This window comes from Orcinus orca, chromosome 1 (genome assembly GCF_937001465.1).
Source record: "Orcinus orca chromosome 1, mOrcOrc1.1, whole genome shotgun sequence".
Taxonomy (NCBI): Eukaryota; Metazoa; Chordata; class Mammalia; order Artiodactyla; family Delphinidae; genus Orcinus; species Orcinus orca.
Window position 1 is genome coordinate 129590499 of NC_064559.1, and position 26946 is coordinate 129617444.

Below are 26946 nucleotides of genomic sequence, written 5' to 3' on the forward strand. Positions count from 1 at the left end.
ACTGTTCATCAAAATGAAATTTGGCAGGAAGACTGATAAGTCTTAAGCTTATAAAGATAGTTGTGTGCTGAAAATAATAATCCTGTCTAAGAGTTGAACTGGAAGCTTTTTCTCTAAAATTATACTTTTCAGAATACTGGTGCTATGGGATAACATTTGGCAAAGTTTCTTGTAAACTATTCTAGACAGCTAGTAGGAGTATTTTGAATGACCAGGACAATAGATTTCATTTTATGGACTCTCAACTATTTAATTTCGGTCTAAAGGTTAACTGTTAGACTAGTGTATAATTATTTTCACAAAATGCATAATCATGACTGTCAACTTTTCCATGACTAACTATACCCTGCCAGATGTTTTTAAGGTTCTGCTAAGTCACATTTTTTTTTCCGCCGGACTCTGTGTTCCCACACTTATTCCCTCTGGTCTTTTTTCATACTTTGCCTTTTACCTGAATTTTGGGTAAATGGTTTTATTGCTCTTTTTACTATTTCATATGAATATAATAGTTTCATATAAATTACTCTCAATTTCACCTTCTATCATAAAGCTTAACCTATCCCTTTCCTTGGGAGAGATACAGTTTGTGCAATTTATTCTGAAAAGTTATTAAGCCTTTTTAAGCAAGGAAAGCTAGCGACAGCTCATCAGATGACTGAAAATCTGCTGAATCACTCTAATATCCAGTCTTTTAGGAAAATGCTAACCATTTCCCAAACTTTGACATTTGTTTTCTGCTCTTCAGCCACTTCTCCTGATTAGATTTTCTGGCTGTAGCAAGGATCATTAATCATTAGACAGCTGGGGCTCACTGTCAAGTGAGACCTTGTAACACATGGTGGATTTGTATTTTCTTACCAAGTTGAGCTTTTAGGGAACATTCGCTGCTGGCCACTAGCAGAAGAATTTCGATGACAAATTTCATCTCTCGAATGCCAGTGAAAATATCTGGCTGCATGCATGGTTTCAAAGTGTTTATTGATTCAAAATGTATTAAAGCCTACCAGGTGCTTGTAATTGTGTGAGAAATGTGAAGAAAAAAACCCAGTTCTTATTCCCCGAAGGAGCTCTAGTGGGAAAGACAGATGACAAACACACAGTTGAAATCAAGTAAAGTATTCAATGAGGTCAAGTCTGTGAAACAGGTGGGGAGTGCTATAAAAGTACAGAGGAAGCGCGGCAACATTGCCCCAGTCACCTTCAGACTCTTCACCAACCGCATTTCATCACTGGTTATGCAAAGGCAATGCAACCCTGCTACATGACTCCATGCATGCATGTTTGAAGGAGAAAACATCAGACTATTTCTGCGGGAGAACAGTGAGGTCTCCAAACTGCAAATATTTTCTACACCAATTGCAGAGCATTGTTGAGCACCTACGGTTGAATAAACTAATTAAAGTGAGCTTGGGTTTACGACCTAATCTTACTTCCATGCATTGGGAGAAGAAAGCATGGTCGTGCAAAGAAATCTCCTGGGGTCAGAAAACCAGATGTGTATTGTGAGATTAGGCAAGCGGGGTTCACTCAGGCCAGCTGAGCAGAGGATCGTCATCTGTGAAGGCATGTCTGTCAGGTCCCCCCAGTCATGTGACATTCTAAGAACTAATCATAAGGGGATTGGTCAGGCCAGCCTGATTATCATTATAGTTTAGGACCATTTCAAACATCTGAATCTCCAAGGTGTATCATATAGGAGGAAACTCTGGTAACTGCTGAGCTCCACTTTATTGAAGGGGGTTAAAAAAAACTGTTTTAATAATCAATCGGTTTCTGTGCAAAAAATTATCAATAGTGAAATTTTAACCGTGCAGAGCAGCACTAGAAAGCATTTGGCCACAGTCTGATCAACCAGGAAAAAAACTTTACTATGAAATGTTACTTACCATAGCCAGTTTTCTTCCTCTTCTTGAAAGTGGTCATTCTTTTTTAGCATTTTTCAAATCTTTTATTTTTTTTTACCTTTGATAATTGACTTTATTTGTGGAGTTTTTTGTATACACAAAAACTTTAATTTTCACATATTCAAATATGCCTTCACATTCTTGCATAGCTTTGGGGTTTGCAGTTTTAATTAAAAAGGTATTCCTAACTCCTATATTGTACATGTGTTTTAGACTTGTCTACATTTAACTCTTTTTTTAAATTTATTTTTTATTTATTTATTTTTAACATCTTTATTGGAATATAATTGCTTTACGATGGTGTGTTTGTTTCTGCTGTATAACAAAATGAATCAGCTATACATATACATTTATCCCCATTTGTCCTCCCTGTTGTGTCTCCCTCCCACCCTCCCTATCCCACCCCTCTAGGTGGACACAAAGCACCAAGCTGATCTCCATGTGCTATGCGGCCGCTTCCCACTAGCTATCTATTTTACGTTTGGTAGTGTATATATGTCCATGCCACTCTCTCACTTCGTCCCAGCTTACCCTTCCCCCTCCCCGTGTCCTCAAGTCCATTCTCTAGTCTGCGTCTTTATTCCTGTCCTGCCCCTAGGTTCTTCAGAACCATTTAAAATTTGTTTTTAGATTCCATATATATGTGTTAGCATACAGTATTTGTTTTTCTCTTTCTGACTTACTTCACTCTGTATGACAGTCTCTAGGTCCACCCACCTCACTGCAAATAACTCAATTTCGTTTCTTTTTATGGCTGAGTAATATTCCATTGTATATATGTGTCACATCTTCTTTATCCATTCATCTGTCGATGGACACTCAGGTCGCTTCCATGTCCTGGCTATTGTGCATTTTTCAAATCTTAAAGAATGTCATTCTATATTCACTCAAAAACCTATGCTAACACCCGACAAATTCTTCTCTTTCCTGCCTGATAACTTTAGTGAATATGCAAAATAAATATTCTTCTACTTTGTCAACATTTATGGCACCTTTGGTATCACGATATAATGTTAAACATATTTTTCTTATCAAACTGCTGATCTTGACAATTTAAACAATGCTGATTGTTTAAAGCCCTTTATGATTTCAGGACAGTCAGTGGCTCCAAATACAATCAATTACTCTGCAGACAGAGCAACAATTCCTTGGGTCTTGTAAGGCACTTGATTGAAGTGTAACATTTTCTCCCAGCTACCTTCAACTCCAGAGCACAAAGAATCACAACCCATGTGGGGCTAAAGATCCGTTAGGAAAAATGACTCCGGCCAGAGACTGCAAAAAGGAGGATTGCATGGCTTAGTTTTGCAAATATAAATTTTGTTTTAGAGTTGGAGGAGAACTCAAAGAGGAAACCAGCAAGTGCAGCTTTCAGCCTCCAGGAAGGAAGGACTACAAGAGCTAAACCTGGATGTGCTATTTCAGTTCAAGGAAAGGGGGAAAATTTAATTTTGCAAAGTTTCATTTCTTTTAAAATAAGTGTAATGCTATGGCTCAGCAGGCTATATGGAAATGTGTATAGAGTGTGCACTAAAATGCGAGGCTAATTTCCCTAGAAAAAAACTGGGAGAGAAAGAGAGAGAAAACAGACTCCACTCTCCTAAAAACTCTCCAGTCTGTCGAGGAGGCAACTACAGAGTACAGTAAAAAATGACGGCAATACTTTGACAAGAACGCCTACAGAGCCGCTCAGTAGAATAAGAGTTAACATTCTCCTGCCTGACAACTTTACAGCAAAGCCCAGAAGAGGAAGCCAGAAAATTCAGAAAAACCAAAGCTTAAGTCTGACTATATTTTTAAATTTCATTTTTGGTTTCTTTATACTTGAGCAGAGCTCAGTCCCGCAAACGTCTTCTTCAACGGCGGCAGATGTCACCTTGGAATTCTCCCAGAGGCAAAGTGCTAGATTTGGGGCAGTTCTTCCTCGGTCACTAACCCGAGGTGGGCTGGGTTGTGCCTGAGCTGACTGAACTTCGGACCCGTAGAAGCACCTGCATTGGCACCATCTCCTAGGATGCACCCAGGCTAAGGGCCCGGGGAGGTAGGCGAGCCAGGTATCATTGCTTCGGGGCGAAAGCCGAAATCACAGCTAGGAGAGGGCTCTGCTCCTCGTCACGCTGTTACTTGGCTGCAGATTCCAAGGCTCAGCCTGACGCGCGCAAAGCGCCCGGGAAATGCCCTGGGGGCCAGAGAGGAGCCCGGAGCCAGTACTTTCTATTAAACTCGGTAAGTACTGCGCTCCCGCTGGCGGGGACACTGCATCGCCAAATGGAAGGGAGGGTTCCCTCTCCTCCACCTCGAACTCCTTCCAACCGCCACCTTTTCCTTCCCAACAGACCTGCCGCCCATTCAGGCGGACATCTGGGTCGCTGGCCTGAGGGCCAGAGCTGGGAGTCAGGGGGTCTGGGCGGCTGGGACCCTGGTTCCCCTCAGCACCTGGAGCCGCCAGTGGCCGAAGGACACTCGCGCTTGACGGCCGATTGAATCACGGGTGAATCAGCCCCTGCAGGGTTTCGGAGTTTCCTACTGGGAGGAGGCGGGGCCGGGGTGTGGATTCGCCAGAAGCAGCCCAGGGAGGCTGCTGGAGCCTGGCTGGGGGCGGGGAGTCGGGAGGAGGGGCGGGGGCGGCCGTAGGGCCTGCGGAGGCGCGGGCGTGCGAGGGGCTCTTTAAAGCGCGCCGGGCACGGGCTCCCACAGACTCGGGGTTCCTCGCGCCCCTCCTGCTCCATCCCGCAGCCCCAGGCGCCTCCAGTCCAACCTCAGCAGCCTCCCCGCCTCCCCAGCCTCCGGGGCGCAAGGAATCCTCCCGACCTCGCCGTCAGCTCGTGAACATGGCGACCCCCACCGGGCCCCGGGTACCCTGCTACGAGGCCGCCGTCGCTCGGGCGCTCCTATTCGGCTGGGTCCTGGTCCGGGTGGCCGGAGCCACAGGTGAGTGGTACCCTCCCCCCCACCCCCGAGCCCTGGGGCCCGCCACCGGGAAGAGGGAGGACAGTCCTGGCTGGCAGCAGGCTCGCCCTGCCGCCCTGAGGTGCCACCCGCCCGGGACCCGCCGCCCCTTCTGCTAGAGATGCTTGCTCGTGGCGTCCAGCGTTGCCTAAGTGCGTTCGGGGCTCTCGCTTGAAGTTTAGGAAAAGAGCTTCCCAGGGAGCCGACACCTTGAAGGTGGTGGGACGTGGCTCCTCACCTGCACGGGTCGGCGTGCAATGTTTGAATGTTATCCTTCATTATATATGCACTTTCCATAATAAAAAGCGGCTCTCGGTCTTATCTTGATCGTCTGTGTTTTAGATTGCGCTAGAGGCAGTCCCTGCAAAATGTCGCTTGGACTGGAGCAGGCACCACATTGTGCATGCCCTGTAAGCCTGTTCTGTGTGCGGGCAGGGCAGAGGCTGATCTGCTGAGAACTGGCCAGGCAGACCTTAACACTAAGGCATCCTAACCGAATACATCCGACGGTGTTAACAGGCTTAACGGCTGCATGGTTGTCTGTGGAAGTTTCAGTATAGAGACATTTTAGATACAAATGAAAAAAGTCAAGGTTTGGGTTTTTTATTGGATGCAGTCCTAACTCTTCTTACACATGTGGGCTTTGTCCTTTAACGTAATTTATGGAAAACCCTTCCTAGCTGGCTTTCCCTGCTAAGTTGAACCTGGAGTCCTGCCCTTCCCGAGTTGGGCCGTGGACACCCTGGGCCACTGATGGCTCCTGGGCTGTGCTTCCAGGTCATTATCACAGGGCTTTCCCCCATGAATAATTTCAAACAAGGGTTTCAAGATCCTTGTGTGTTTCCTCAGATTACCCGGTCAATCTTGCCATGAGGAAATTCTGGGTTTAGGAAAAAATTGCAGATTTTTTCTTGTAATTCACTTAAAGCTTTTGTGATTGGAAAAATATTAATGTGAGGTTTATGATGGTGTTGGGGAGTGGGAAGCTGTTTTATACCATCAACATGAAATCGTGTGCTGAGAAGTTCATGTAAACATTAATAGCTGTTTCTCTGTTGTTTAAAGGCACTACAGATGTAGCAGTAGCATATAATTTAACTTGGAAGTCAACTAATTTCAAGACCATTTTGGAGTGGGAACCCAAACCCATCAATCATGTCTACACTGTTCAGATAAGGTAAGCCAGGTACCAAAAAAGAAAAATAAGATTTTTGCTGTTTCCTGTGCTGAATATAAATGTCTTTAAAGCTGATTGATGGATGAGATTATTTAACAGATAACAAAGAAGAGGGCGTTCATCATAATTTGCTGGCCAGAGCCATACTCTGTCAAGCCTGCAACATTTCCAGACCTTAAACTGATAGAACATTTTAATTGTTTTTGGAGATGATGGGGAAATTTGTAAGTGGAGTATAAACTATGGATAGGAGAACCTTCTTGAGCAAGCCACGGTGGCACTGATCGCTGATAATTCATCTCATCTAAGTACACAGCTTTTTCCGTGCTGTCTAGACTGCTAGCGGGATTTAACATGTTAGAGAAGAGGTGGGGAGGAGTTTGGATGTATACATTGCCTTTAAACAGTGTTTGATTCATTAATCTTTGGATTCATGATTCAAAATTCGGTTGCATACATGATCTTGGAGGGGGTCAAATTCATGACTCACTGAGCGGGAATGGAATACTCCTCTGTCTGCACCCTGAGCTGTCAGGGCTGCTCTGCTCATCCGTCCCCATCCCTGATTGGCAGCTGTCCCCAAGAGCCCCTAATTCAGCATATTCAGTCTCAATGTCCTCTTTTTGATGGTTGTCACCATATTCTTAGCAAGTTTTTGGTTTCTGAAATGTTCTAGGAAGCTTGGTAGAGCTCTTATTAAGTAGAGGAGAGCAGCTGTGGAAATTAACACTGCTTGTAAAAGGCACAAAAGTATCGCTGGCTAAAATTAAAGGTGCTTTGCCATTTTGTTTAGCTTGTGCCAAGCCTTTTGTAGCATTTGGAATGCAGCTGCTAAGTATGGAGTGGGGCTTTTAGGTGGTTTTTTTTTTTTTTTTTCCCAAAAGCAACTTCATGACAACCATTGCCAAGGCAACACGGAAGAGAATTTGTGTGTGCATGCGTGCTTGTATAGATACATAGAAAGATTTAAAGGAATTTCATAACTCAAGGTAATAATTACTATTATGGTCAAACTTGTCAAATCAGATTCTACTGGTTGAGAGTTAGTAATTCCACTGATACAGAGCTGAAGCTTACCTTAGTAGATGCTTTCCTTCTGGGTAGTGAAAATAAGATTTTAGGAGGAATGCTTACCTCCAAAATATATTAAGTTTGGTGAACACGAGGAAACATATTTCTGAGTTACCAGCTTTTGAAACATAAGCCTTTGTCAACTCAAAGTTCTTGGACTTTGCAAGGCTGTTGTTACGTAAGTGGACGCAGTCCCCTTGTGTAAACATCCTAGTGCAGAGCTGCCTCTTGGGGGCGCCCGCGGACCCGGGCTGGGGGTGGTTCCCGCCGCACCGGCCGTCTCCACACCTGTGCTGGAGGACGTGTGAGCAGTCCCTCGCCCCTGCCAGAGACCCGCACTCTTCGGCGACCAGCCCACGGGTAAATGGGATTCCTGGGTGAAGGGACCGTAGCAATCATTTTATAGAAGAGGAAACTGGCCCTGGGAAGGTGAGGGACTTATTCATGACTGCGCTGATGGGGCTCGCCCAGCAGGGTCCGGTACCACGGTCTACCCAGCGACGCGCACCGCCACCCCTCAGTGGGTCTCCCCCGGGTCTGATGTGGGGCTCCAAAGCCGGGAGGAGGAAAGAAAGTCATTCCCACTGGTCTCCTCAGTGCGCCTTCCTCCCTCCCGGTTTCTTTCCCTAGAGAAAGCGTCTTGACCTGCTGCTCCTCCTGACCCACCCACCTCACCACCAGCCAGTCCTCAAACACAGGGTGCCGCTGCTGTGTCTGAAGCCCCTCCTTGGAGCGCCAACTGCCTTTTTCCCCTTTGGAAAGTGTTCACCGGTGGTTGCAAAGTGTTACTGGCTCAAGCCTTAGCACCAACCATCCCTTGTAGTATTGATTCCATGAAACGTTCTGAATTCTAAAACAGAACTCCCCAAGCTTGTAGAAAACAACTTGCTTCTTAATTGGTGAGTCTGGATTCTGTTGGGATTTTTTAGAAGTGCAGGCGGAACTTTTATTATTTCCAAATCAGGAGATTTTGCAATACCCAGAGGAACCTTGGAGGCGTTTATATTGTTCATGCTGATTATAGCATTCAGAGGAAGTGAACTGCAGAATTGCCCCTTCCTAACCTGTTCACAGCACTTCATGGCTTTATTACTTTTGATGATTTAGTTGCTTGTGCTAAATTTTGTCAGAGGACTGTGGTTGCTACTGTGAGCTGGAAGGAACCAAATGCTCTCTCTCAGACAGAGTATAGCCTCAGCACCCAGCAGTGTTGCTCCTGTTATCTGAACCATTTGTTTGCCATAGCAGTGGAGAAGAACCATCAGGTTCTCATTCACTTTTTAAAATAGAAATGATGTAATTTAAAAAAATGCATTCTGGTCATTCTGGAATTAAGACTGCATCTCTACTTTTATCACAGAAAATTAGAGAAATCTAAGAGTATGTAAACTGATATTTCTGTATCAATCTTTATTTGTGAATTTAAGGACCAAGAGTGTGTTTACTCACACCCTCTTAGCCCGATTACTTAGTTCAGACTTTTAAAAAAATACTTATTTGTGGTTCTCATGCCTGGATTTAGACAACTGAATCCATATGGCAGCTTGTTTTCCCCCGGTTCAACCTGGAAATGTAAACCATCTAATATCCAGCAAGGCCTGGCCATGTGCAAGCCCTAAAGCCCCACTGCGTGATGGGGGAGCACAAGGGCGTGGAGCCCTGGTACCACCCTCACCTTAAGTGCTTTAATGAGATGTCAGTGCTGGGGGATGGGGAAGGGAAAGATCAATTCTGAGCAAGGAGATCTGGAGATTCCTGCAGAAGGTGGGATTGGAACGTGGCCTTGAATGAAGGGTAGGGAACGCTAGTGGTTGATGATGGGGAAGGTCAGGGTAGCTGTCAACTTATGTGGGACAGATGTGTGTGGATCCAGCTGCAGTGACATTTGTCTAGGAATTGTCTTGGTTCTGTAGAATAATTTCATTTTTAGAAGCTCTTTATATCATTTCAGGATACTTTCATTTTTGGCAGTACTTTAAATCATTTCCTCTTCAATGACATCTTACAAAAGAAAGCTCTGTCTTTCGTCAGATCTGTCTCAGTCTCAGACTTTGACAGATAACCACCTGTATTGTTGCTCTATAGTTTTTGACAGCACATCTTGTGAAAGTGAGGGAGGCATGTCGTATAATGAGAGGAACAGACCCAGCTCTCACCGCATAAGCTGTGAGACCTTGTACAAGTTACCTAGCAGCTCTGTGCTTCAGGGTCCTCATATGTGAGGAAGATCCAATACCTTCTTGGAAGGATTATACCAAACAAAGTAACATGGCTGAGGGTCCAGTACAGTGCCTGGCTTATAGTAGATTCAATAACTGTTAAATAACCACACCAAGAATGGTCACAATAGAATGTAATAGGATAGAATATATTACATAGAACATAGAATGTGGTAAACAGAATATAATAAGTGGACTGTAATAAATAATTGGGTCTTGATGGAAAATTGCCCTTTATCCCACATAGTCATGACAAATCATCTACATTTTAAGGAAGATATTTAACAAAACGGTTCAGAGCACAGACCCAGTAGTCAAATTGCTGTCTGGCTCAAAATCCAGCTGTGTGACGAGGAGCTGGTCACCCAGTCTCCCTTTGCCTCCATTGCCTTACCTGTAAGAACAGAGACAATTACAGAGCCACCCGCAGGTTGCTGTGAGGATTCAAACTCATCTGAAGTGCTCAGCGTACCAAACGCCTCCTCGGGATCGCTTGTGGGAAGCTGCTATTGTAACAAGGCACCCCAGCCAGAAACCAGTTTGTCTTGTTGGATGCAAATCATAATGTTCCATTTCTCTTCCTTCAGCTCTAGATTAGGAAATTGGAAAAACAAATGCTTCTACACAACAGACACAGAGTGTGACGTCACCGATGAGATCGTGAAAAACGTGAAAGAGACATACTTGGCCCGGGTCTTTTCCTACCCATTGGATGCCATCGGTTCTACTGGGGAGCCTCCGTTTACCAACTCCCCGGAGTTCACACCTTACTTAGAGAGTAAGTAGCTCGGTTTGTAGTAACCATTCATTCTTGTTTTAAAAACTTCTGAATATTCTTGTGAGCTTGTGACCCTTAGGAGCCATGACGTAAGAAAATATTTATCCATAAACACGTCTTCTTTCTCAGAGACTGGTAAGTGCCACAGGCCTCTTCGCTCATTCCGGATGTGGCAGGAGGTTCACGGAACGTGAACTTTGGAGTTGATAACAATGTCATCAAGTAGGTTTCTCCACCAGTCTGTCCCCAGACCCTACCAGTAACTGGCTGGATGAGGGGCAGGGAGTAGGAAATTCACCAAGCCTGGGGTTCCAGTATTTCCCCATATATATTTAGGAGAGTCTATATACCTCACTTCTGAATTTTCAGAAGTCCCAGTTGAGGGTTTTTCACAGATGGTCACGAGTCCATGGGGAGAGTTCCATCTCCCTCCAATCTCATCATCGGGCTTGCTGACCTTTCTAATCGCTTGACCATGATCTGAGTCCTGTGATGTGCTGCCACTTGCCGGGCCAGCTCCCGTCCTGCTTCCTTCTTGCTGGTCTTGAAAACGCAGAATGCTTTTCTCCCCAGCCTTTGGCCCAGTAAACTGACTTGAGCGTCTACTAAGGGAGAGCAGAGGATTCCTGCCAAGTAGGAGACGTAAATTTTTTGTCACGGCTATGGTTCTGAACTAGGTATTTTAAATAAACACATGTAGCACATTGAGAAGAGTGAAATCAGCTGCTCTAGCAAGAAGACTTGGAATGAAAGTGTTGTGTTATTGGTGCTTTTATATTTACCCTTCTGACACCCAGAGGGGAGTTTCTCCCCTAGTGCTTCTACCTGTGTGCCTCTCCCAGCACTTAGCTAGAGTAGCGACCCTACCCACAGCCGCCTGCAGTAACTGCAGGGTCATTGACATTTATTCTCCCTCCACTGGCAGCATCCCCATGATTCCTTTTTATAGTTCTTGAGTTTTTTGTCAGCCACTGCAAATCCTTTTTCGGTGCAAGAGGGGAAATAGTTTATTTATTTATTTATGTGCTCACACACACACATACTTGCACATAGTTCCTGTTAAGTTATCGGGATTTGTTTTACTGTCCTTCAACCAAAGCACATGAGATAATTGAGCCATCAAAGAGACCTGGTGGTTAAAACTGGTTCCTTGAGGTACCAAAGACAGACATTTCTTGGGCTTTCCCACAGCCTCTACTTTATTGTATGTAAGATCTGGAACCTTATGCAGTTGGTTAACCACATGTGGCTGCTGAGCACCTGAGATATGGCTAATGCCCTAAGTGTAGAATACATGCTGGATTTTGAGAAAGATCTCCAAAAGTTTTTATACTGATTAAATGTTAAAATGATAATATTCTAGCCATATGGGGTTAAAAGAAATATATTATTAAGATTAACTTCACCTGTTCCTTTTTACGTTTTCTAATGTGACTCCAAGGAAACTTAAGGTGACATCTGTGGCTCCCACTACATTTCCGCTGGACAGCACTGCTGTAGAACGTCTCGGGGCCCAGCTCTGGGGCTAGGGAGTTGGTTCTATGAGCTGTTTCATGAGGGATGACCAAGTTGTTATTAACCGTGATTAATGGGATTCTACGTTGTCTAGAATTCTTTGATTCCAACAAAGCTCATTTTCTGTGTTTTAGCAAACCTTGGACAGCCAACAATTCGGAGTTTCGAACAAGCTGGGACAGAACTGAATGTGACCGTACAAGATGCACGTACCTTAGTCAGAGTGAGCGGCACATTCCTAAGCCTCCGCGATGTTTTTGGCAAGGACTTGAATTATATACTTTATTATTGGAGAGCTTCAAGTACAGGAAAGGTGAGCGCTCTTTTGTTTTTATGACTCGTTTTAAATTGTAGATCCTTGATTTTACAGCCTACTTCTTTTCCAACTCAAATATCAGAGCGGGTGGTTGAGAGGACAGGTTGGCGGAGTGGGAGGGGCCGCTGTCCTGGTTTTACCTGTGACTTCCAGCTGCCTTGGTCAGGGCCTCCTCGGATACTCAGGTTCCTCAGCCAGGGGGCTGGACCAGTCATCTCCAAGGTTCCCACCAGCTTCCTCATTTCTTCCTCTACGGAGGATCCCAGAGACAAGATTTGTTTTTCATTCAACAATTCATACTTCATTCCTATTTTCCTTTACTGCAGACTTTTTAAATTAATTAATTAATTAATTAATTTTTGGCTGTGTTGGGTCTTCGTTTCTGTGCGTGGGCTCTCTCTAGTTGCGGCGAGCGGGGGCCACTCTTCATCACGGTGCGCGGGCCTCTCGCTATCGTGGCCTCTCTTGTTGCGGAGCACAGGCTCCAGACGTGCAGGCTCAGTAGTTGTGGCTCACGGGCCTAGTTGCTCCGCGGCATGTGGGATCTTCCCGGACCAGGGCTCGAACCCATGTCCCCTGCATTGGCAGGCAGATTCTCAACCACTGCACCACCAGGGAAGCCCCAGATATCTTCTAAAGGGGCTAAAAACTGGGTTGGATGTGCCCAAACTGGATATCTTCATCCTTGGGGAAAACAACATCCTTAGCAGTTATCGGGGGAACTTGATGAGCCAACTCACTTCCAATCCTTTATGTCAGATGTGTCCATGTAGGCTTTAACTACCACAGTGACTTAGTAAAGGGGGCAGAATTCACGGAGCCCAGATGAATAAAGGACTCTGTCTTTTAACAGAAAAAGGCCACGACGAACACTAATGAGTTTCTGATTGATGTGGATGAAGGAGAAAACTACTGTTTCAATGTTCAAGCAGTGATTCCATCACGAAGAGCTAACCAGAAGAGTCCAGAAAGTCCCATCGAGTGTACCAGCCAAGAGAAAGTTCTGTCCATGGGTGAGTGGCTCTACCCCTGCCATGTGGGAGGGAGGGAGGGGTGCCTTCCAGGACGAGGATGTACTTTCTTCAGGGGAAAACTGCCTTGGTTTTTTGTGGTTTTGGGGGTACTCATAATTTTAGGCATTTAGAGATGTTTCTATGTTGTTCCCTTGTATTAGCAAGTGTTTTTCTGAGCACGTACCATGTGCTAAGCTCTCTGCTGAGCCCTGGGCCCATGGTACATGTTTAGGATTTAGCATCAAATGCAGATTTCTCTGAGCATTTCTTCATACTTAAATTCTGATTTGGGGAGCTTGGGGGGAGCTTCTGGACCAGGTGCAGCAGCACCTGATGCACATTTATGAGCACCTACTGTGGGCTGTTGCCACAAAGGTTTTAACCCACGAAGGGAAGGGACTGAGTCTATCAGGTATACCACGTGCATGTGTGTGTCCCTGGCCGGCACGTGTGTGTGTACATTATGTGCCACACCAGGGCCCTGACACCAAGTGAGGAGTGGATCTTATTTGGAGATGCCATGGAGGCTCAGACACGTGCATGAGGGTGAGAGCCCAGGAATCTCCCACCAGGCTTGAGCAGGTAGTGCTCTGAGTACTTTGGGGAACAAAAAGTCAAAGGATAGCAATAATGACCTAGTGCCTTGTTAAGATGTAATTTAAGCCTTTTAAAAACACTTTTAAAATTCCCTCCCGTTTATTGACACTGACAGAAGGAAAGGGCTCTCTTTCCCTCTGGTTCTGCACCGTCTGGGCCCTCATACCCACAGCCCTCAGGTCCATCCTCCTAAAGGCAGCTTGAGCTCCGCTGCTCTCTGACTTCATGCACACCTAGATCGCTGCTTCCCCTGCCTCTTCTCTATCTGCTGAATTGGGTCCTTTGAGAATCATTTCAAATGCCACCTCCACCAGGAAGCCTTCTTATTGCCCCAACCAGTTATCATCTCTTCTTTACTTGAATTTTGGTAGTGCTCTGCATCTCTCTTTGCACTGAGAGTTCAGCTTCTATAATCGTTGCCACCAAACTCAGCATCATTTTCAGCCACTTGTTTCTAACAGCCGTTCTTGCTTCCGTCTTCCTGCATCTTTCTAGACTGTGAGCATTATCCAGTTTATTAAATCGTTTTCACCATTGTCAATTGCCCGCAAACATCTAGGGTTTGACAGATTCTTTCCTAATCGAAATGTGTTGTGGTGGAAAGAGCGCAGGAAAGAAATTTCAAGTTACGCAAAAGCAGGATGGTGTAATTTGGGGTTATGCCTTCAGTTCTGCCCACTGATAAATGGGATTCAAGCTCTCTCTCTGAGTTGACTTGGTACCTTTTATTTTTCAGAAATGCCCTTCATCGTTGTAGCAGTGATGCTTGTGGTCATCATCTTCATCATCGTCCTGTCTGTGTCTCTGTATAAGTGCAGGAAGGCGAGAGCAGGGCAAAGTGGGAAGGAGAGCTTGCCCCTCAATGTTGCATGAAAGATCCTGCTCTTGGATCTGCCAGCTCTGCAGAACTCGTGTTGCACTGTGACCAAGAACATTTAAGGCAGTAGAACACATGGAAACACAAATGAGTGTTTGAAGCTTAGAGACCCTTGGGCTCAAAGAAAGCTCTTATCTGACCTGTTCTCACCATTAGCATTCTGGTTTCAACATCAGCATTAGACACTTTGGGACGTAATGAGCGGTACAACCAATTCCAAGTTTTTTAAATTTCTATTTTAATGCTGCAGCACCTTTTGCACATATCATGCTCTAGACTGTATATTTTCTACACTCAAGTTGAAGCCAGATCATCTAAGGAAAAACAAATGAACAAATGCCCTAAAAAATCCTGGGTGGATTTTTGGAGAACTTTTGAGAGGCCGACTTCAAACCATGTGGGAGAGTAAAATGGAAACTGGGTGGACTTTCTAACGTATGTCTGTCCTTTTGTAATATGGTGTTTAGGGTTTTTTTTTTTTTTTTGAGTACTTTTGGAGGTTCAAAACAATTAGCAAACAACATTTATATGAATGTGTTAAAAGCAGAAGACTTGTATTTGGGGCACATTCATAACATGCATTACAGTTTAGCACTTTAACTGACTTAAATGCTGTTGATGAAACACTTGACAGATAGCTGTATTTTTATAAGACTACTATACCAACAAATTACATAGAGTTTAAGATTTAAGGTACTTCACACTTTATGGTCAACATTGTACATATTTATAATTTGAAAAAAGGTTTTATATATGGGGATTTTCTATTTATAGAGGTAATATTGTTTGTATATATTGAGATTATTTATTTAATGTACTTTTATATAAATAAAGGTAACTGGGAATTGTGACTATTAATTATATCTTATTTATCTTATTTAGTTATTATTTATGGTTTGGCCTTTGTATTAGTTGGCTCTGCTGCAGTAACAAATGACCCTGGAATTCTCAGTGGCTTATGACAATGGTATCTTTACATTACACTTACAGTTTGGTGGCTGTGGATTGACTACAGCTCTTCTTAATATCTTCTCATTCTAGGACCAAAACCAAAGGTGAAGCCCCTATTTGGATCAGGGCAGAGGGAAAAGCAAAAAACTAGTAGAACGGGCAGCCATGTCTTCAAGGTTTAAGCCTCCTCCTAAAACTTCCACTCCAGAGTGGCTCAGTGTCACTTCTGGTCACATGCCACTGGCCTAAGCAAGACATATGACCAAGCCTGATAACACTCTGCCTGCCAGGAGGCACCACGAGTCACACAGCAACGGGCACGGGTGTATGGTTTCCAGGGAAGGGAGGATTTTATACCATCTACTGCAGGCTTAGCGGGAGAGAGACCTTCCCATGGGCATCAGTTTGAGTTGCAGATGAGGGTTGGAGAGGAGAACAGAAGAAAAATTCTTCAGATTATTGAAAGAAAATTTGATAAAAGGACAATGTAAGATAAGGAGAGAGAGAAGTGGAGTTTCTAGAGTTATTAGAAGCAAACTAGGTTGAGAGCTCTTTGTGGACAGGATGGGGTCACCGTCTGCTGCTCCTTGAGGGTGACCGTGCCAGTGGGCTCTTAGACATGGCTGAGTCGAACTACTTCACTTCGTCTAGAATGTAGAAATAGTGAGTTCTCCATTCAAATGCAAATAAAATCTAGCAGAACAGTCTTGATCCCACAACTGCACTGAAAGAGGATTCTAAGTAGAGATGAAAATGAGCCTCCTGGCATCTGGTTGAGCCCAGCCGTGTTTGCCTCCTGTTGTGGAAGGCTGGGCCAGTGCGGCCTAAGAAAGGCTTCCAGAGGCCACCCCCGCTTGGACATGGTCCCGCCAAGGAGACACTTAGTAAGCACTGAAAGCCAAGACGCAGCTCACTGTCCAGCTGTTCATGAATTAAGTGCATTTTGTTCCTTTGCTCCAAAGAGTTCAAAGCATTGTCAATAAAAATCTAAACATGAAATGTTAGGTATAACACCATATTTTTAGAAAGAATGGGGCCAAACAACCTTTCAGGTCCTCAGAAAGATGGCAGCCTGAAAAAAATATATTTTGGAGAAATTAAGGGAAACAGACCAGTGGTTGGTTTATTGGCTGGTTCTGATGGGTTGTTTGCCAGTCTGTGTCAATGCTGGAGTGGCATTCAAGCCAGAGAAAGGGCGTGCATTTGCAGCAGAGTCAACAAAAGAGAGGTTGGCATGGGAGCATGTCCCCAAAGAAGTATGCTTTGGCTGTTATCTTGAATTCCTGCTCACATGGGGCTATCCAGGACAAAGAGCTTAGTGCATGGGGGTAGAACAAGCTCCCAGAGAGGGTATCTGACTGGGTGGTTCCATCAGGCTGCTCTATTTTCGGCTAGGAATAAGTACAGCATTATGCAATTCCATGGCCTCATAATCTAAGGAACTTGAATGGTCCCACTAAAGAAAGTACTGGCAGAGTGAAAGCAGGTCTGGGTAGTAATGAGGTGTCTGGCTGTTCACAGGGAAGGAATTCATTACAGATCCAAACGAGGCTGCACTGCAATGATCGGGAAGCTTCAATATTGCACATTTTAACCACGACTCAGGTTTCCACCCCCGCCCTTATCGCTGAGACTAAAGAGCTGCTGCTCAAATCAACATCGTAATTAGCACTGGAGCAGAAAACCATACTCTAAATTGTTGGCTGGTATCCAGAAACTACTGCCCTCCAGTGGGCCAAATTATACTTCACTATTTATCCTGGTCTTTAAAAGTATCCCATAAAGCTAACTGTTAGTAAACTAAACGTTCATGCTTTGAAGACAGATTTTTACCATCTTAAATTATTAACCAAGTTTGACTTACATATAAGAGACTAATACTTGTGAAATCCAAAGACATTTTACCTTAGTTACAGCTGAGAGCCAATAACCTAAGGACTTGTCTCAAACAAAGGAACAATTCTATCAAATAGTAAATAAACTCATTACCAAATGCAGTTTTGACCTGTTCTAAGACACGTGTATTTAGCATGTGTTATTTTTCTTCGGTGGTTGCCTGAGAAGCTTTGTGATGGTCACAAGGTGACTTTCATTCATACCACACACTTATAATGGACTCTAGTTCTTCTTTCCCACAGCCCTGCTTTTCAACTGCAGACAGAGGTGATTCTGGCTTTGCCATTCAGCACATTCCTTCCTCATGACTGCAGAAACTGGTTTAGGGGTAATCACATGCCCTAACTTGGTCTAGGAAGGGTGAATCTCAGCGCTCTTTGTGGGAATGTTGGGATGCTCTCTTTCTTGATGAACATAATGAAGAAACATGTAGCCCCAATGTTAGCTTAATCTGATGGTTCTCAAAGTGTGGTCCTGCATCTCAGGTGATGGAATAAGAATTAGCATCACCTGAGAGCTTGTTAGAAATTCAAATTCACAACCCTGACCTCAGACTTACTGAATTAGAAATCTGCATTTTAACAAGAAGCCCTTCAAGTGATTCTAATGCCCAGTAAAGTTTCAGAACCACTGGCTTAATCTATAATCTACTGCAATGAGAGACTACAAGTAGCTCTAGACACAAATGGGGCATTCCTAGTCCTGGGAGAGCTCAGAAAGCAGCTTGCTGTGAAGCCAAAATCAAATTAAGAATACATAGAGCATAGACAAGATCCTCTGTCTTTAGCTGCACTGGAAGGTCTGTCATATATGGGTCTGTTAGGATTTTTTCTGTTGCAACGTACCGAAACTCTTTCAAGAGAACTTCAGCAAAATTGGGGAGCCTGTTTTCTCTTTTGTCAAGTGAGCTAATTGGTTGAAAGCTCTTCAATCTCTTTTAGCCTAAATTCCATGATTATGTATTCATTAGACAGAGCATGAATAATTAACAGCTGAAAGGCAACACTTTCTCTGGGAGAAATGAAAATACTTCAAAACAATCCAGGAATTTTGTAACAGAAATTGCAATTCATCTTGAATATACAAAATTTAATAAACATTTAAAACAGGGTTCTAAAAAAGCTTTAAGAAAAAAGGTTTTGACATAATCTTAATCCAGCCTGATTTTCAAAAATCCCTGGAAAACTATGCTCCATCTGCAAAGAAACTTGTCTTCTCTAAGCATGTATCAGGCCAGAGAATAAGAAACATTCAGAGGGGCAGGAAAATGCTTTTCCTCTGCATAACGGCATTTAGGGTGGAAGCGTCCTTTAATGACTAAGATTGCGGTGCCACCTTCAGTTCCTGAGGAGGATCGCAACTTAACCAGAATTCACGAACTGGATTGCAAAAGCAAAGGAATAGTAAATAAAACCCAAAACACCTGTAAATGATTAAGAATGAAGGAACATGGTGGGGGGGTGGCCAGAATCACTGAACCAGAGAACCTCCTCCAAGTTGCTGCAACTCCACCTGTGATGGTCTCTTTAGTCCACAGCTAGAGCTCCACCCCAGATCCTGCTACTTAAAGTGTGGTCTCGGGACAGCGTTTGAGCATCACTTGAGAGGTAGTTAGAGATGGAAATTCTCGGACCCCACCCCCGACCTACTGAACCAGAATCTGCATTTTCCAGGTGATTTATGTGCACACTGAAGTCTGAGAAGCTCTGTGCTCTGTGCTTTCCCCAATCATTTAGCCCACTCTTCTGATTTCACAAAGGCAGGGTAGGGGAAGTGAGGTGGAGAAAGGGAAGAGACACCTCACCAATGGATAGAACTGCACAGCCTTGACAAGAAGTTGCCATTTATTAAACTTAAATTTTAGCAAGTTATTAATCCAGGCCAAAAGTAAAAGCAGAGCCATGATCATACTGTAAATACTACACATTCACTAAGACAATACTTTGAGGACCTCTGCTTTAATCCACAGCTCTCTAAAGACCAAAAGCTTTCCTGCCTCAATCTCACTGATTCATGTGCCCTGCTTCTACCTACCCATCCTTCAAGACTGGATAATAATTCCTGGATCTCACCCAGGAGCTTTCCTCTCCCGTATTCCCAGTGCACTCTTCCTACCTCCTTACTGCATTCTCACAATTCTTTCTTACCACCCTTAGTATTGTACAGATCTTTACCTGTTATGGCCCCTTTCTAGATGGTAATTTTTCTGGCAAGAACCATGCTTATGCATTTGAATTCATTCATTTATTCTAATATTAAGCACCTATTATGTGCCAGGCATTTTGGATTTGATAAAATACAACAGGTATAATCTCAGCTCTTGTGGAGCTCATGTATTTGCAGGGTAAAATGTCAAACAAGTAATGATAATAGAACGTAATCATTATGATAGGGGAAGTATAGGGTGCTTTGGGAACTCACGTGGGGCCATCTAACTTGGAAGGGCTACCTAAAACCTCAGCTGAAGGACACAGTTATAACCAGGCAGATGGAGGAAAGGGAGAGGAGAAAGTGTGAGAAGTGTTCCAGGAAGACGGAAGGCTTGATCACAAAACAATGTCTTGGACATAGGATGATGCCAAAAATAAATATGTGTTTGAAAACGCTTGGAGTTTTGTACTGCCTTAAGCATCCCAAATTCAAAGCCATTTGGCAAAATATCTTTGGCTAAATAGTTTGGCCAATTAATTTATGTTTAAAATTTAAATTTCTAATGGATATGTGTATAACTAACTCGCTTTGCTGTACAGCAGAAACTAACACAACATTGTAAAGCAGGCTAGGATCACTAGCTAAAAGCCCGCCTGTGACAAACTCAAATCCTCACACATCGACTGCTTTAAATATTGTCCCAAACCATAATTTTAGCCGATTAGAGCCTACCTACTTTACATACCCCATGAAATTGTATTGAACATCTGCTGACCATAGATAAGACAATCCTATAGCTGTAAGACCCCAAACCACTGCTTGTCCTTCAGAGCAACTGCTGCTGAGGGACATCACCTAGACACATGAGCCCCTCTCTGATTTCCCTGTTGCCCTTGGGAGTCCCCTTGTCCTATTCCATTTATAGGCGGTGGTCTCACGCCACCATCTCTGGAACTATTTTTTTCTTAAGTTCTGTCAGTTCTCACGTGTTAAAGGACTTCCTCTCTCATGCAATCCTGTCCAACTGCCATCCAAATAAACTTTATGTGTTTAAAGTTTATCTTGTCTCCTCCTTGATGAACACCCAAGCCCTTGACTTACCACAAGAAGTTACGAAGTTCACAGGTTCAACGGATGGGATTATAAACCTCACTTCTCTTTGGAGGATGTTCATACCACACTGTAAAGAGCATGTGGGATAGGAGCATCCTTGGAAAATACAATCTGTCACAAAGATCAATTTACAAAAATTAACAAGTAGAAAATAAAATATACTATACTAGAATCAACAAACATCAAATGCCTAGCAATGAAGATGTGCAAGACCTCTACACAGGAAACAACAAAATATTACTGACAGAAATTCAAGAAGTCTTAAATAAACAGAGGGATCTATCATGTTGGGTGAATTCTGCAGTTGCTGGGTACACATGTTAATTAGGTCAAGTTGGTTAATTGTGTTCAATATTTATGTGGGTTTTTTTTTTCCCCCACTACTGGTGGATCAACCTTTTATCATCATGAAATGACCTTTTTAATTTTTAGAAATGCTCATTATCTTAAATGTCTACTTTGGATTCTGGGACAAGATGATAGAGTAGAAGGACTTGAGCTCACCTACTCTCATGAAAACACCGAAATCACAACTATCTGCTGAACAACCATCAACAAAAAAGACTGGAACCTACCAAAAAAAGATATTCTATGTCCGAAGACAAAGAAGAAGCCACAGCAAGACAGTAGGAGGGCGTATGTGTGATATAATCAAATCCCATACCTGCTGGGTGGGTGACCCACAAACTGGAAAGTAATTGTATCACAGAGGTTCTCCCACAGGAGTGAGAGTTCTGAGCCCCATGTCCGGCTCCCCAGCCTGGGGATCTGGCATCAGGAGGAGGAGCCCCCAGAGCTTTTGGCTTTGAAGGCCAGCGGGGCTTGATGGCAGGAACTCCACAGGACTGGGGAAAACAAAAACTCCACTTGTGGAGGGTGCACGCAAGGTCTCATGTGCACTGGGACCCAGGGAAAAAGCAGTGACTTCATAGGAGCCTGGGCCAGACCTACCTGCTGCTCTTGGAGAGTCTCTTGGGAGGCGGGGGGTGGCTGTGGCCCACTGTGGGGACAAGGACACTGGTGGCAGAGGTACTGGGGATTACTCATTGGCGTAAGGTCTCCTGGAGGCTGCCATTCTGACACCAAGACCTGGCCCCACCCAACAGCCTGTAGGCTCCAGTGTTGTAACACCTCAGGCCAAACAACCAACAGGGTGGCAACACAGCCCCACCCATCAGCAGACAGGCTGCCTAAAGTCTTCCTGAGCCCACAGCCACCTCTAAACACAACCCTTGACGTAGCCCTGCCCACCAGAGGGTCAAGACCCAGCTCCACCCACCAGTGGGCAGGCAACAGTCCTCCCACTAGGAAGCCTGCACAAGTCTCTAGACCAGCCTCACCCACCAGGGGGAAGACACCAGAAGCAAGAGGACCTACAACCCTGCAGCCTGTGGAACGGAGATCACAAACACGGAAAGTTACGCAAAATGAGATGGCAGAGGAAGATGCTGAAGGAATCAGATAAAACCCCAGAAGAATAACTAAGTGAAGTGGAGACAGGCAATCTACTCAAAAAAAGAATTCAGAGTAATGATAGTAAAGATGACACAAGATCTCAGAAAAAGAATGGAGGTACAGACCAGGAAGATACAAGAAATGTTTAACAAAGAGCTAGATGTTATAAAGAACAGAGTTGAACAAATACAATAACTGAAATGAAAAATACACTAAAAGGAATCAATAGCAGAATGAGGCAGAAGAACAGATAAGTGACCTGGAAGACAGAATGGTGGAATTCACTGTCATGGAACAGAATAAAGAAAAAAGAATTGAGGACAGTTTAAGAGACTTCTGGGACATTAAACACACCGACGTTCACATTATAGGGGTCCCAGAAGGAGAAGAGAGAGAGAAAGGGCCTGAGAAAATATCTGAAAGGGCCTGAGATAATAGCTGAAAACTTCCTTAACATGGGCAAAGAAACAGTCACCCAAGTCCAGGAAGTGCAGAGTCCCATACAGGATAAACCCAAGGAGGAACATGCTGAGACACATAGTAATCAAACTGATAAAAACTAAAGGCACAGAGAAAATATTAAAAGCAACAAGGGAAAAGCAACAAATAACATACAAGGGAATCCCCACAGGGCTGTCAGCTGATCTTTCAACAGAAACTCTGCAGGCCAGAAGGAAGTGGCACAACATAAAGTGATGAAAGAGAAAAACCTACAATCAAGAATACTCTACCCAGCAAGGCTCTCATTCAGATTCAACAGAGAAATCAAAAGCTTTACAGACAAGCAAAAGATAAGTCAGCACCACCAAACCAGCTTTACAACAAATGCTAAAAGAACTTCTCTAAGTGGAAAAGAAAAGGCCACAGCTAGAAACAAGAAAATTACGAATAGGAAAGCTCACCAGTAAAGGCAAACATATAGTAAAGATAGGAATCATCCACACACAAATATATCAAAACCAGCAATCGTGAGGAGAATACAAATGTAGGATATTGGAAATGCATTTGAAATTAAGAGACCAGCAACTTAAAACAATCGTGTGTGTGTGTGTGTGTGTGTGTGTGTGTGTGTGTGTATGGACTGCTATATCAAAACCTCATGGTAACTGCAAACCAAAATTCTACAATTCATATACACACAAAAAAGAAAAAGCAAAAAAGTAAAATTAAATTTAAAAAAAAGCAACCCAAACACAACACTAAAAATGGTCATCAAAACACAAGAGAACAAAAGAGGAAGAGAAGAAAAAAGACCTACAAAAACAAATTCAAAACAATTAACAACATGACAATAAGAACATACATATCAATAATTACCTTAAATGTAAATGGATTAAATACTCCAACCAAAAGACAGACTGGCTGAATGGATACAAAAACAAGACCCATATATATGTTATCTACAAGGACCCACTTCAGATCAAGGGACACATACAGACTGAAGGTGAGGGGATGGAAAAAGGTATTCCATGCAATTGGAAATCAAAAGAAAGCTGGAAAAAAAAAAAAAAAAGAAAGCTGGAGTAGCAACACTCGTATCAGACAAAATAGACTTTAAAGACTGTTACAAGAGACAAAGAAGGACACTACATAATGATCAAGGGATCAATCCAAGAATATGTAACAACTGTAAATATGTATGCACCCAACAAAGGAGCATGTTAATATATAAGGCAAATGTTAACAGCCATAAAAGGAGAAATCAACAGAAACACAATAGTAGTGGGGGATTTTAACAACCCACTTACATCAATGGACAGACCGTCCAGACAGAAATCAATAAGGGAACACAGGCCTTAAATGACACATCAGACCAGATGGACTTAATTGATATTTACAGAGCATTCCACCCGAAAGCAGCAGAATACACTTTCTTCTCAAGTGCACATGGAACATTCTCCAAAATAGATCACATGCTGGGCCACAAAGCAAGCCTTGGTAAATTTAAGAAAACTGAAATCATATCAAGCATCTTTTCCAACCACAACACTATGAGATTAGAAATCAACTTCAAGTCTTCGTGCAGGAAGATCCCACATGCCATGGAGCAACCAAGCCCGTGCACCACAACTACTGAAGCCCGCGTGCCTAGAGCCCGTGCTCCACAACAAAGAGAAGCCACCGCAATGAGAAGCACGTGCACCACAACGAAGAGTAGCCCCCACTGGCCACAACTAGAGAAAGCCCATGCGCAGCAACAAAGACTCAACACAGCCAAAAATAAAATATAATAAATTAAAAAAAAAGAGAAATCAACTACAAGTAAAAAACTGTAAAGAACACAAACATGTGGAGGCCAAACCATATGCTACCAAATAACCAATGGATCACTGAAGAAATCAGAGGAAATCAAAAAAATACCTAGAGACAAATGAAAATGAAAATGTGATGATCCAAAACCTATGGGACGCAGCAAAAGCAGTTCTAAGAGGGAAGTATTCAATATATAGCAATACAAGCGTATCTCAGGAAACAAGAAAAATCTCAAAACAACCTAGCCTTACACCTGCAACAACTAGAGAAAGAAGAACAAACAAAACCCAAAGTTAGTAGAAGGAAAGAAATCATAAAGATCAGAGCAGAAATAAATGAATTAGAGGTGAAGAAAACAATAGAAAAGATAAATGAAACTAAAAGCTGGTTCTTTGAAAAGACAAACAAAATTGATAAACATTTAGCCAGACACATCAAGAAAAAAAGGGAGAGGGTTCAAACCACTAAAATTAGAAATGAAAAAGGAGAAGTTACAACTGACACCACAGAAATACAAAGGATCATAAGAGACTAGTACAAGCAACTATATGCCAATAAAATGGATAACCTAGAAGAAATGGACAAATTCTTAGAAAGGTACATTCTTCCAAGACTGAACCATAAAGAAACAGAAAATATGAACAGGCCAATCACAAGTACTGAAATTGAAACTGTGATTTAAAAACTCCCAACAAACAAAAGTCCAGGACCAGACAGTTTCACAGGCAAACACTATCTTAACATTTAGAGAAAGTTAACACCTACCCTTCTGAAACTATTCCAAAAAATTGCAGAGGAAGGAACACTCCCAAACTCATTCCATGAGGCCCCCATCATCCTGAAAACAAAACCAGATAAAGATATGCCTAAAAAAGAAAATTAGAGCCAATATCATTAATGAACATAGACACAAAAATTCTCAACAAAATACTAGCAAACTGAATCCAACAATACATTAAAAGGTTCATATACCATGATCAAGTGGGATTTATCCCAGGGATACAAGGACTTTTCAATATCTGCAAATCAATCAGTGTGATACACCACATTAACACATTGAAGAATAAAAACCATATGATCATCTCAATACATGCAGAAAAAGCTTTTGACAAAATTCAACACCCACTTATGATAAAAACTCCCCAGAAAGTGGGCATAGAGGGAACCTACCTCAACATAATAAAGGCCATCTATGACAAACCCATAGCTAACATCATACTCAATGGTAAAAAGCTGAAAGCATTTCCTCCAAGATCAGGAACAGGACACGTTTATTCAACATAGTTTTGGAAGTCCTAGCCATGACAATCAGAGAAGAGAAATAAATAAAAGGAATACAAACTGAAAAAGAAGTAAAACTGTCACTGTTTGTAGATGACATAATACTATACATAGAGAATCCTAAAGATGCTACCAGAAAACTACTAGAGCTCATCAATGAATTATGGTAAAGTTGCACGATACAAAACGAATACACAGAAATCTGTTGCACTTCCATATATTAACAATGAAAGATCAGAAACAGAAATGAAGGAAACACTCCCATTTACCATCGCATTAAAAAGAATAAAATACCTAAAAATAAACCTACCTCAGGATGCAAAGGACCTGTACTCTGAAGGGAGTACACAAAGGGTATCCAATTACATATGAAGTTCACAAACAGGCAACCTAATTTATAAGTCAGGATAAAGTGGCTTTTATGGGCTAACGATTGGAAGAAGACATGAAGGAGGCCTGGAGGCGTGACAACGTCCTATTTCTTGATCTGGGGGGTGGTAATGCACATGAACACTTTCTAAAAATCCAATGAGCATAAGATTTGTGGGCCTTTCTGCTTATGTATTATATTGCAATAAATATATTGGCTGTGGCTGGAATACGGGCAGCAGGGGATGCCTAGAACTGAAAAAGTAAGAAGTAGCTATTATAATACACTGCTTAAAAATAAAACCACCAGGGCTTCCCTGGTGGCGCAGTGGCTGAGAGTCCGCCTGCCAATGCAGGGGACACGGGTTCATGCCCTGGTCCGGGAAGATCCCACATGCCACGGAGCGGCTGGGCCCGGGAGCCATGGCCGCTGAGCTTGCGCGTCCGGAGCCTGTGCTCAGCAACGGGAGAGGCCACAACAGTGAGAGGCCCACGTACCGCAAAAAATAAATAAATAAATAAAAAATAAAACCACCATAAAACAGTTACAGGTTAAAAATGGTTGCCCCACTGAACAGCAGAAACGACCTCAGCATTGTAAAGCGATTATACTCCAATTTAAAACAAAAAAAGAGAGAGAGATTGCCCTTAGGGTGTGGGGACGGACTGTTATTTATGAATTTCTGGTACTAGATTTTTTTAAGTGGCATGCATACGTTTATAGGTCAGAGCATTTCAACTCTTCACAAAAGAAAAATTACTGATGGAGGTAAAAATGTAAACAGCTTCCTACAACTAACAATGCTAAAGTCCCATCTGATAGGAGAAAACTCACTCTGCTTTTAGGCAAACTATGGTTTTAAACACCAAATTTAAAAGTTAAAAAATTATATAAGGAAATGATAGATGCTATAATATCACCACAGTTTTAAGCCAAATGCTAATCATTAAGGGGTGGAGGGGGAAGAGGTGAAGGGTGGTAGGATTTGTCATCCCAAAATATGCCACTTTGGCATAAGGACTAGTTTGAGCTACAGGCACTTAAACAGCAGGTGCAGGAA

General features: G+C 43.0%; 1 protein-coding gene across 1 annotated transcript; it reads left to right on the plus strand.

Moving 5' to 3' along the window:
- The first annotated feature begins 4541 nt into the window (after positions 1 to 4541).
- Positions 4542 to 15267, plus strand: F3 (coagulation factor III, tissue factor). Its single transcript, XM_004263046.3, has 6 exons — positions 4542 to 4835; positions 5919 to 6030; positions 9908 to 10098; positions 11748 to 11926; positions 12783 to 12942; positions 14276 to 15267. The coding sequence occupies exons 1-6, from the start codon at positions 4736 to 4738 to the stop codon at positions 14410 to 14412; spliced, it is 879 nt and encodes a 292-aa protein (XP_004263094.1). The 5' UTR covers positions 4542 to 4735; the 3' UTR covers positions 14413 to 15267.
- Positions 15268 to 26946: the final 11679 nt, after the last annotated feature.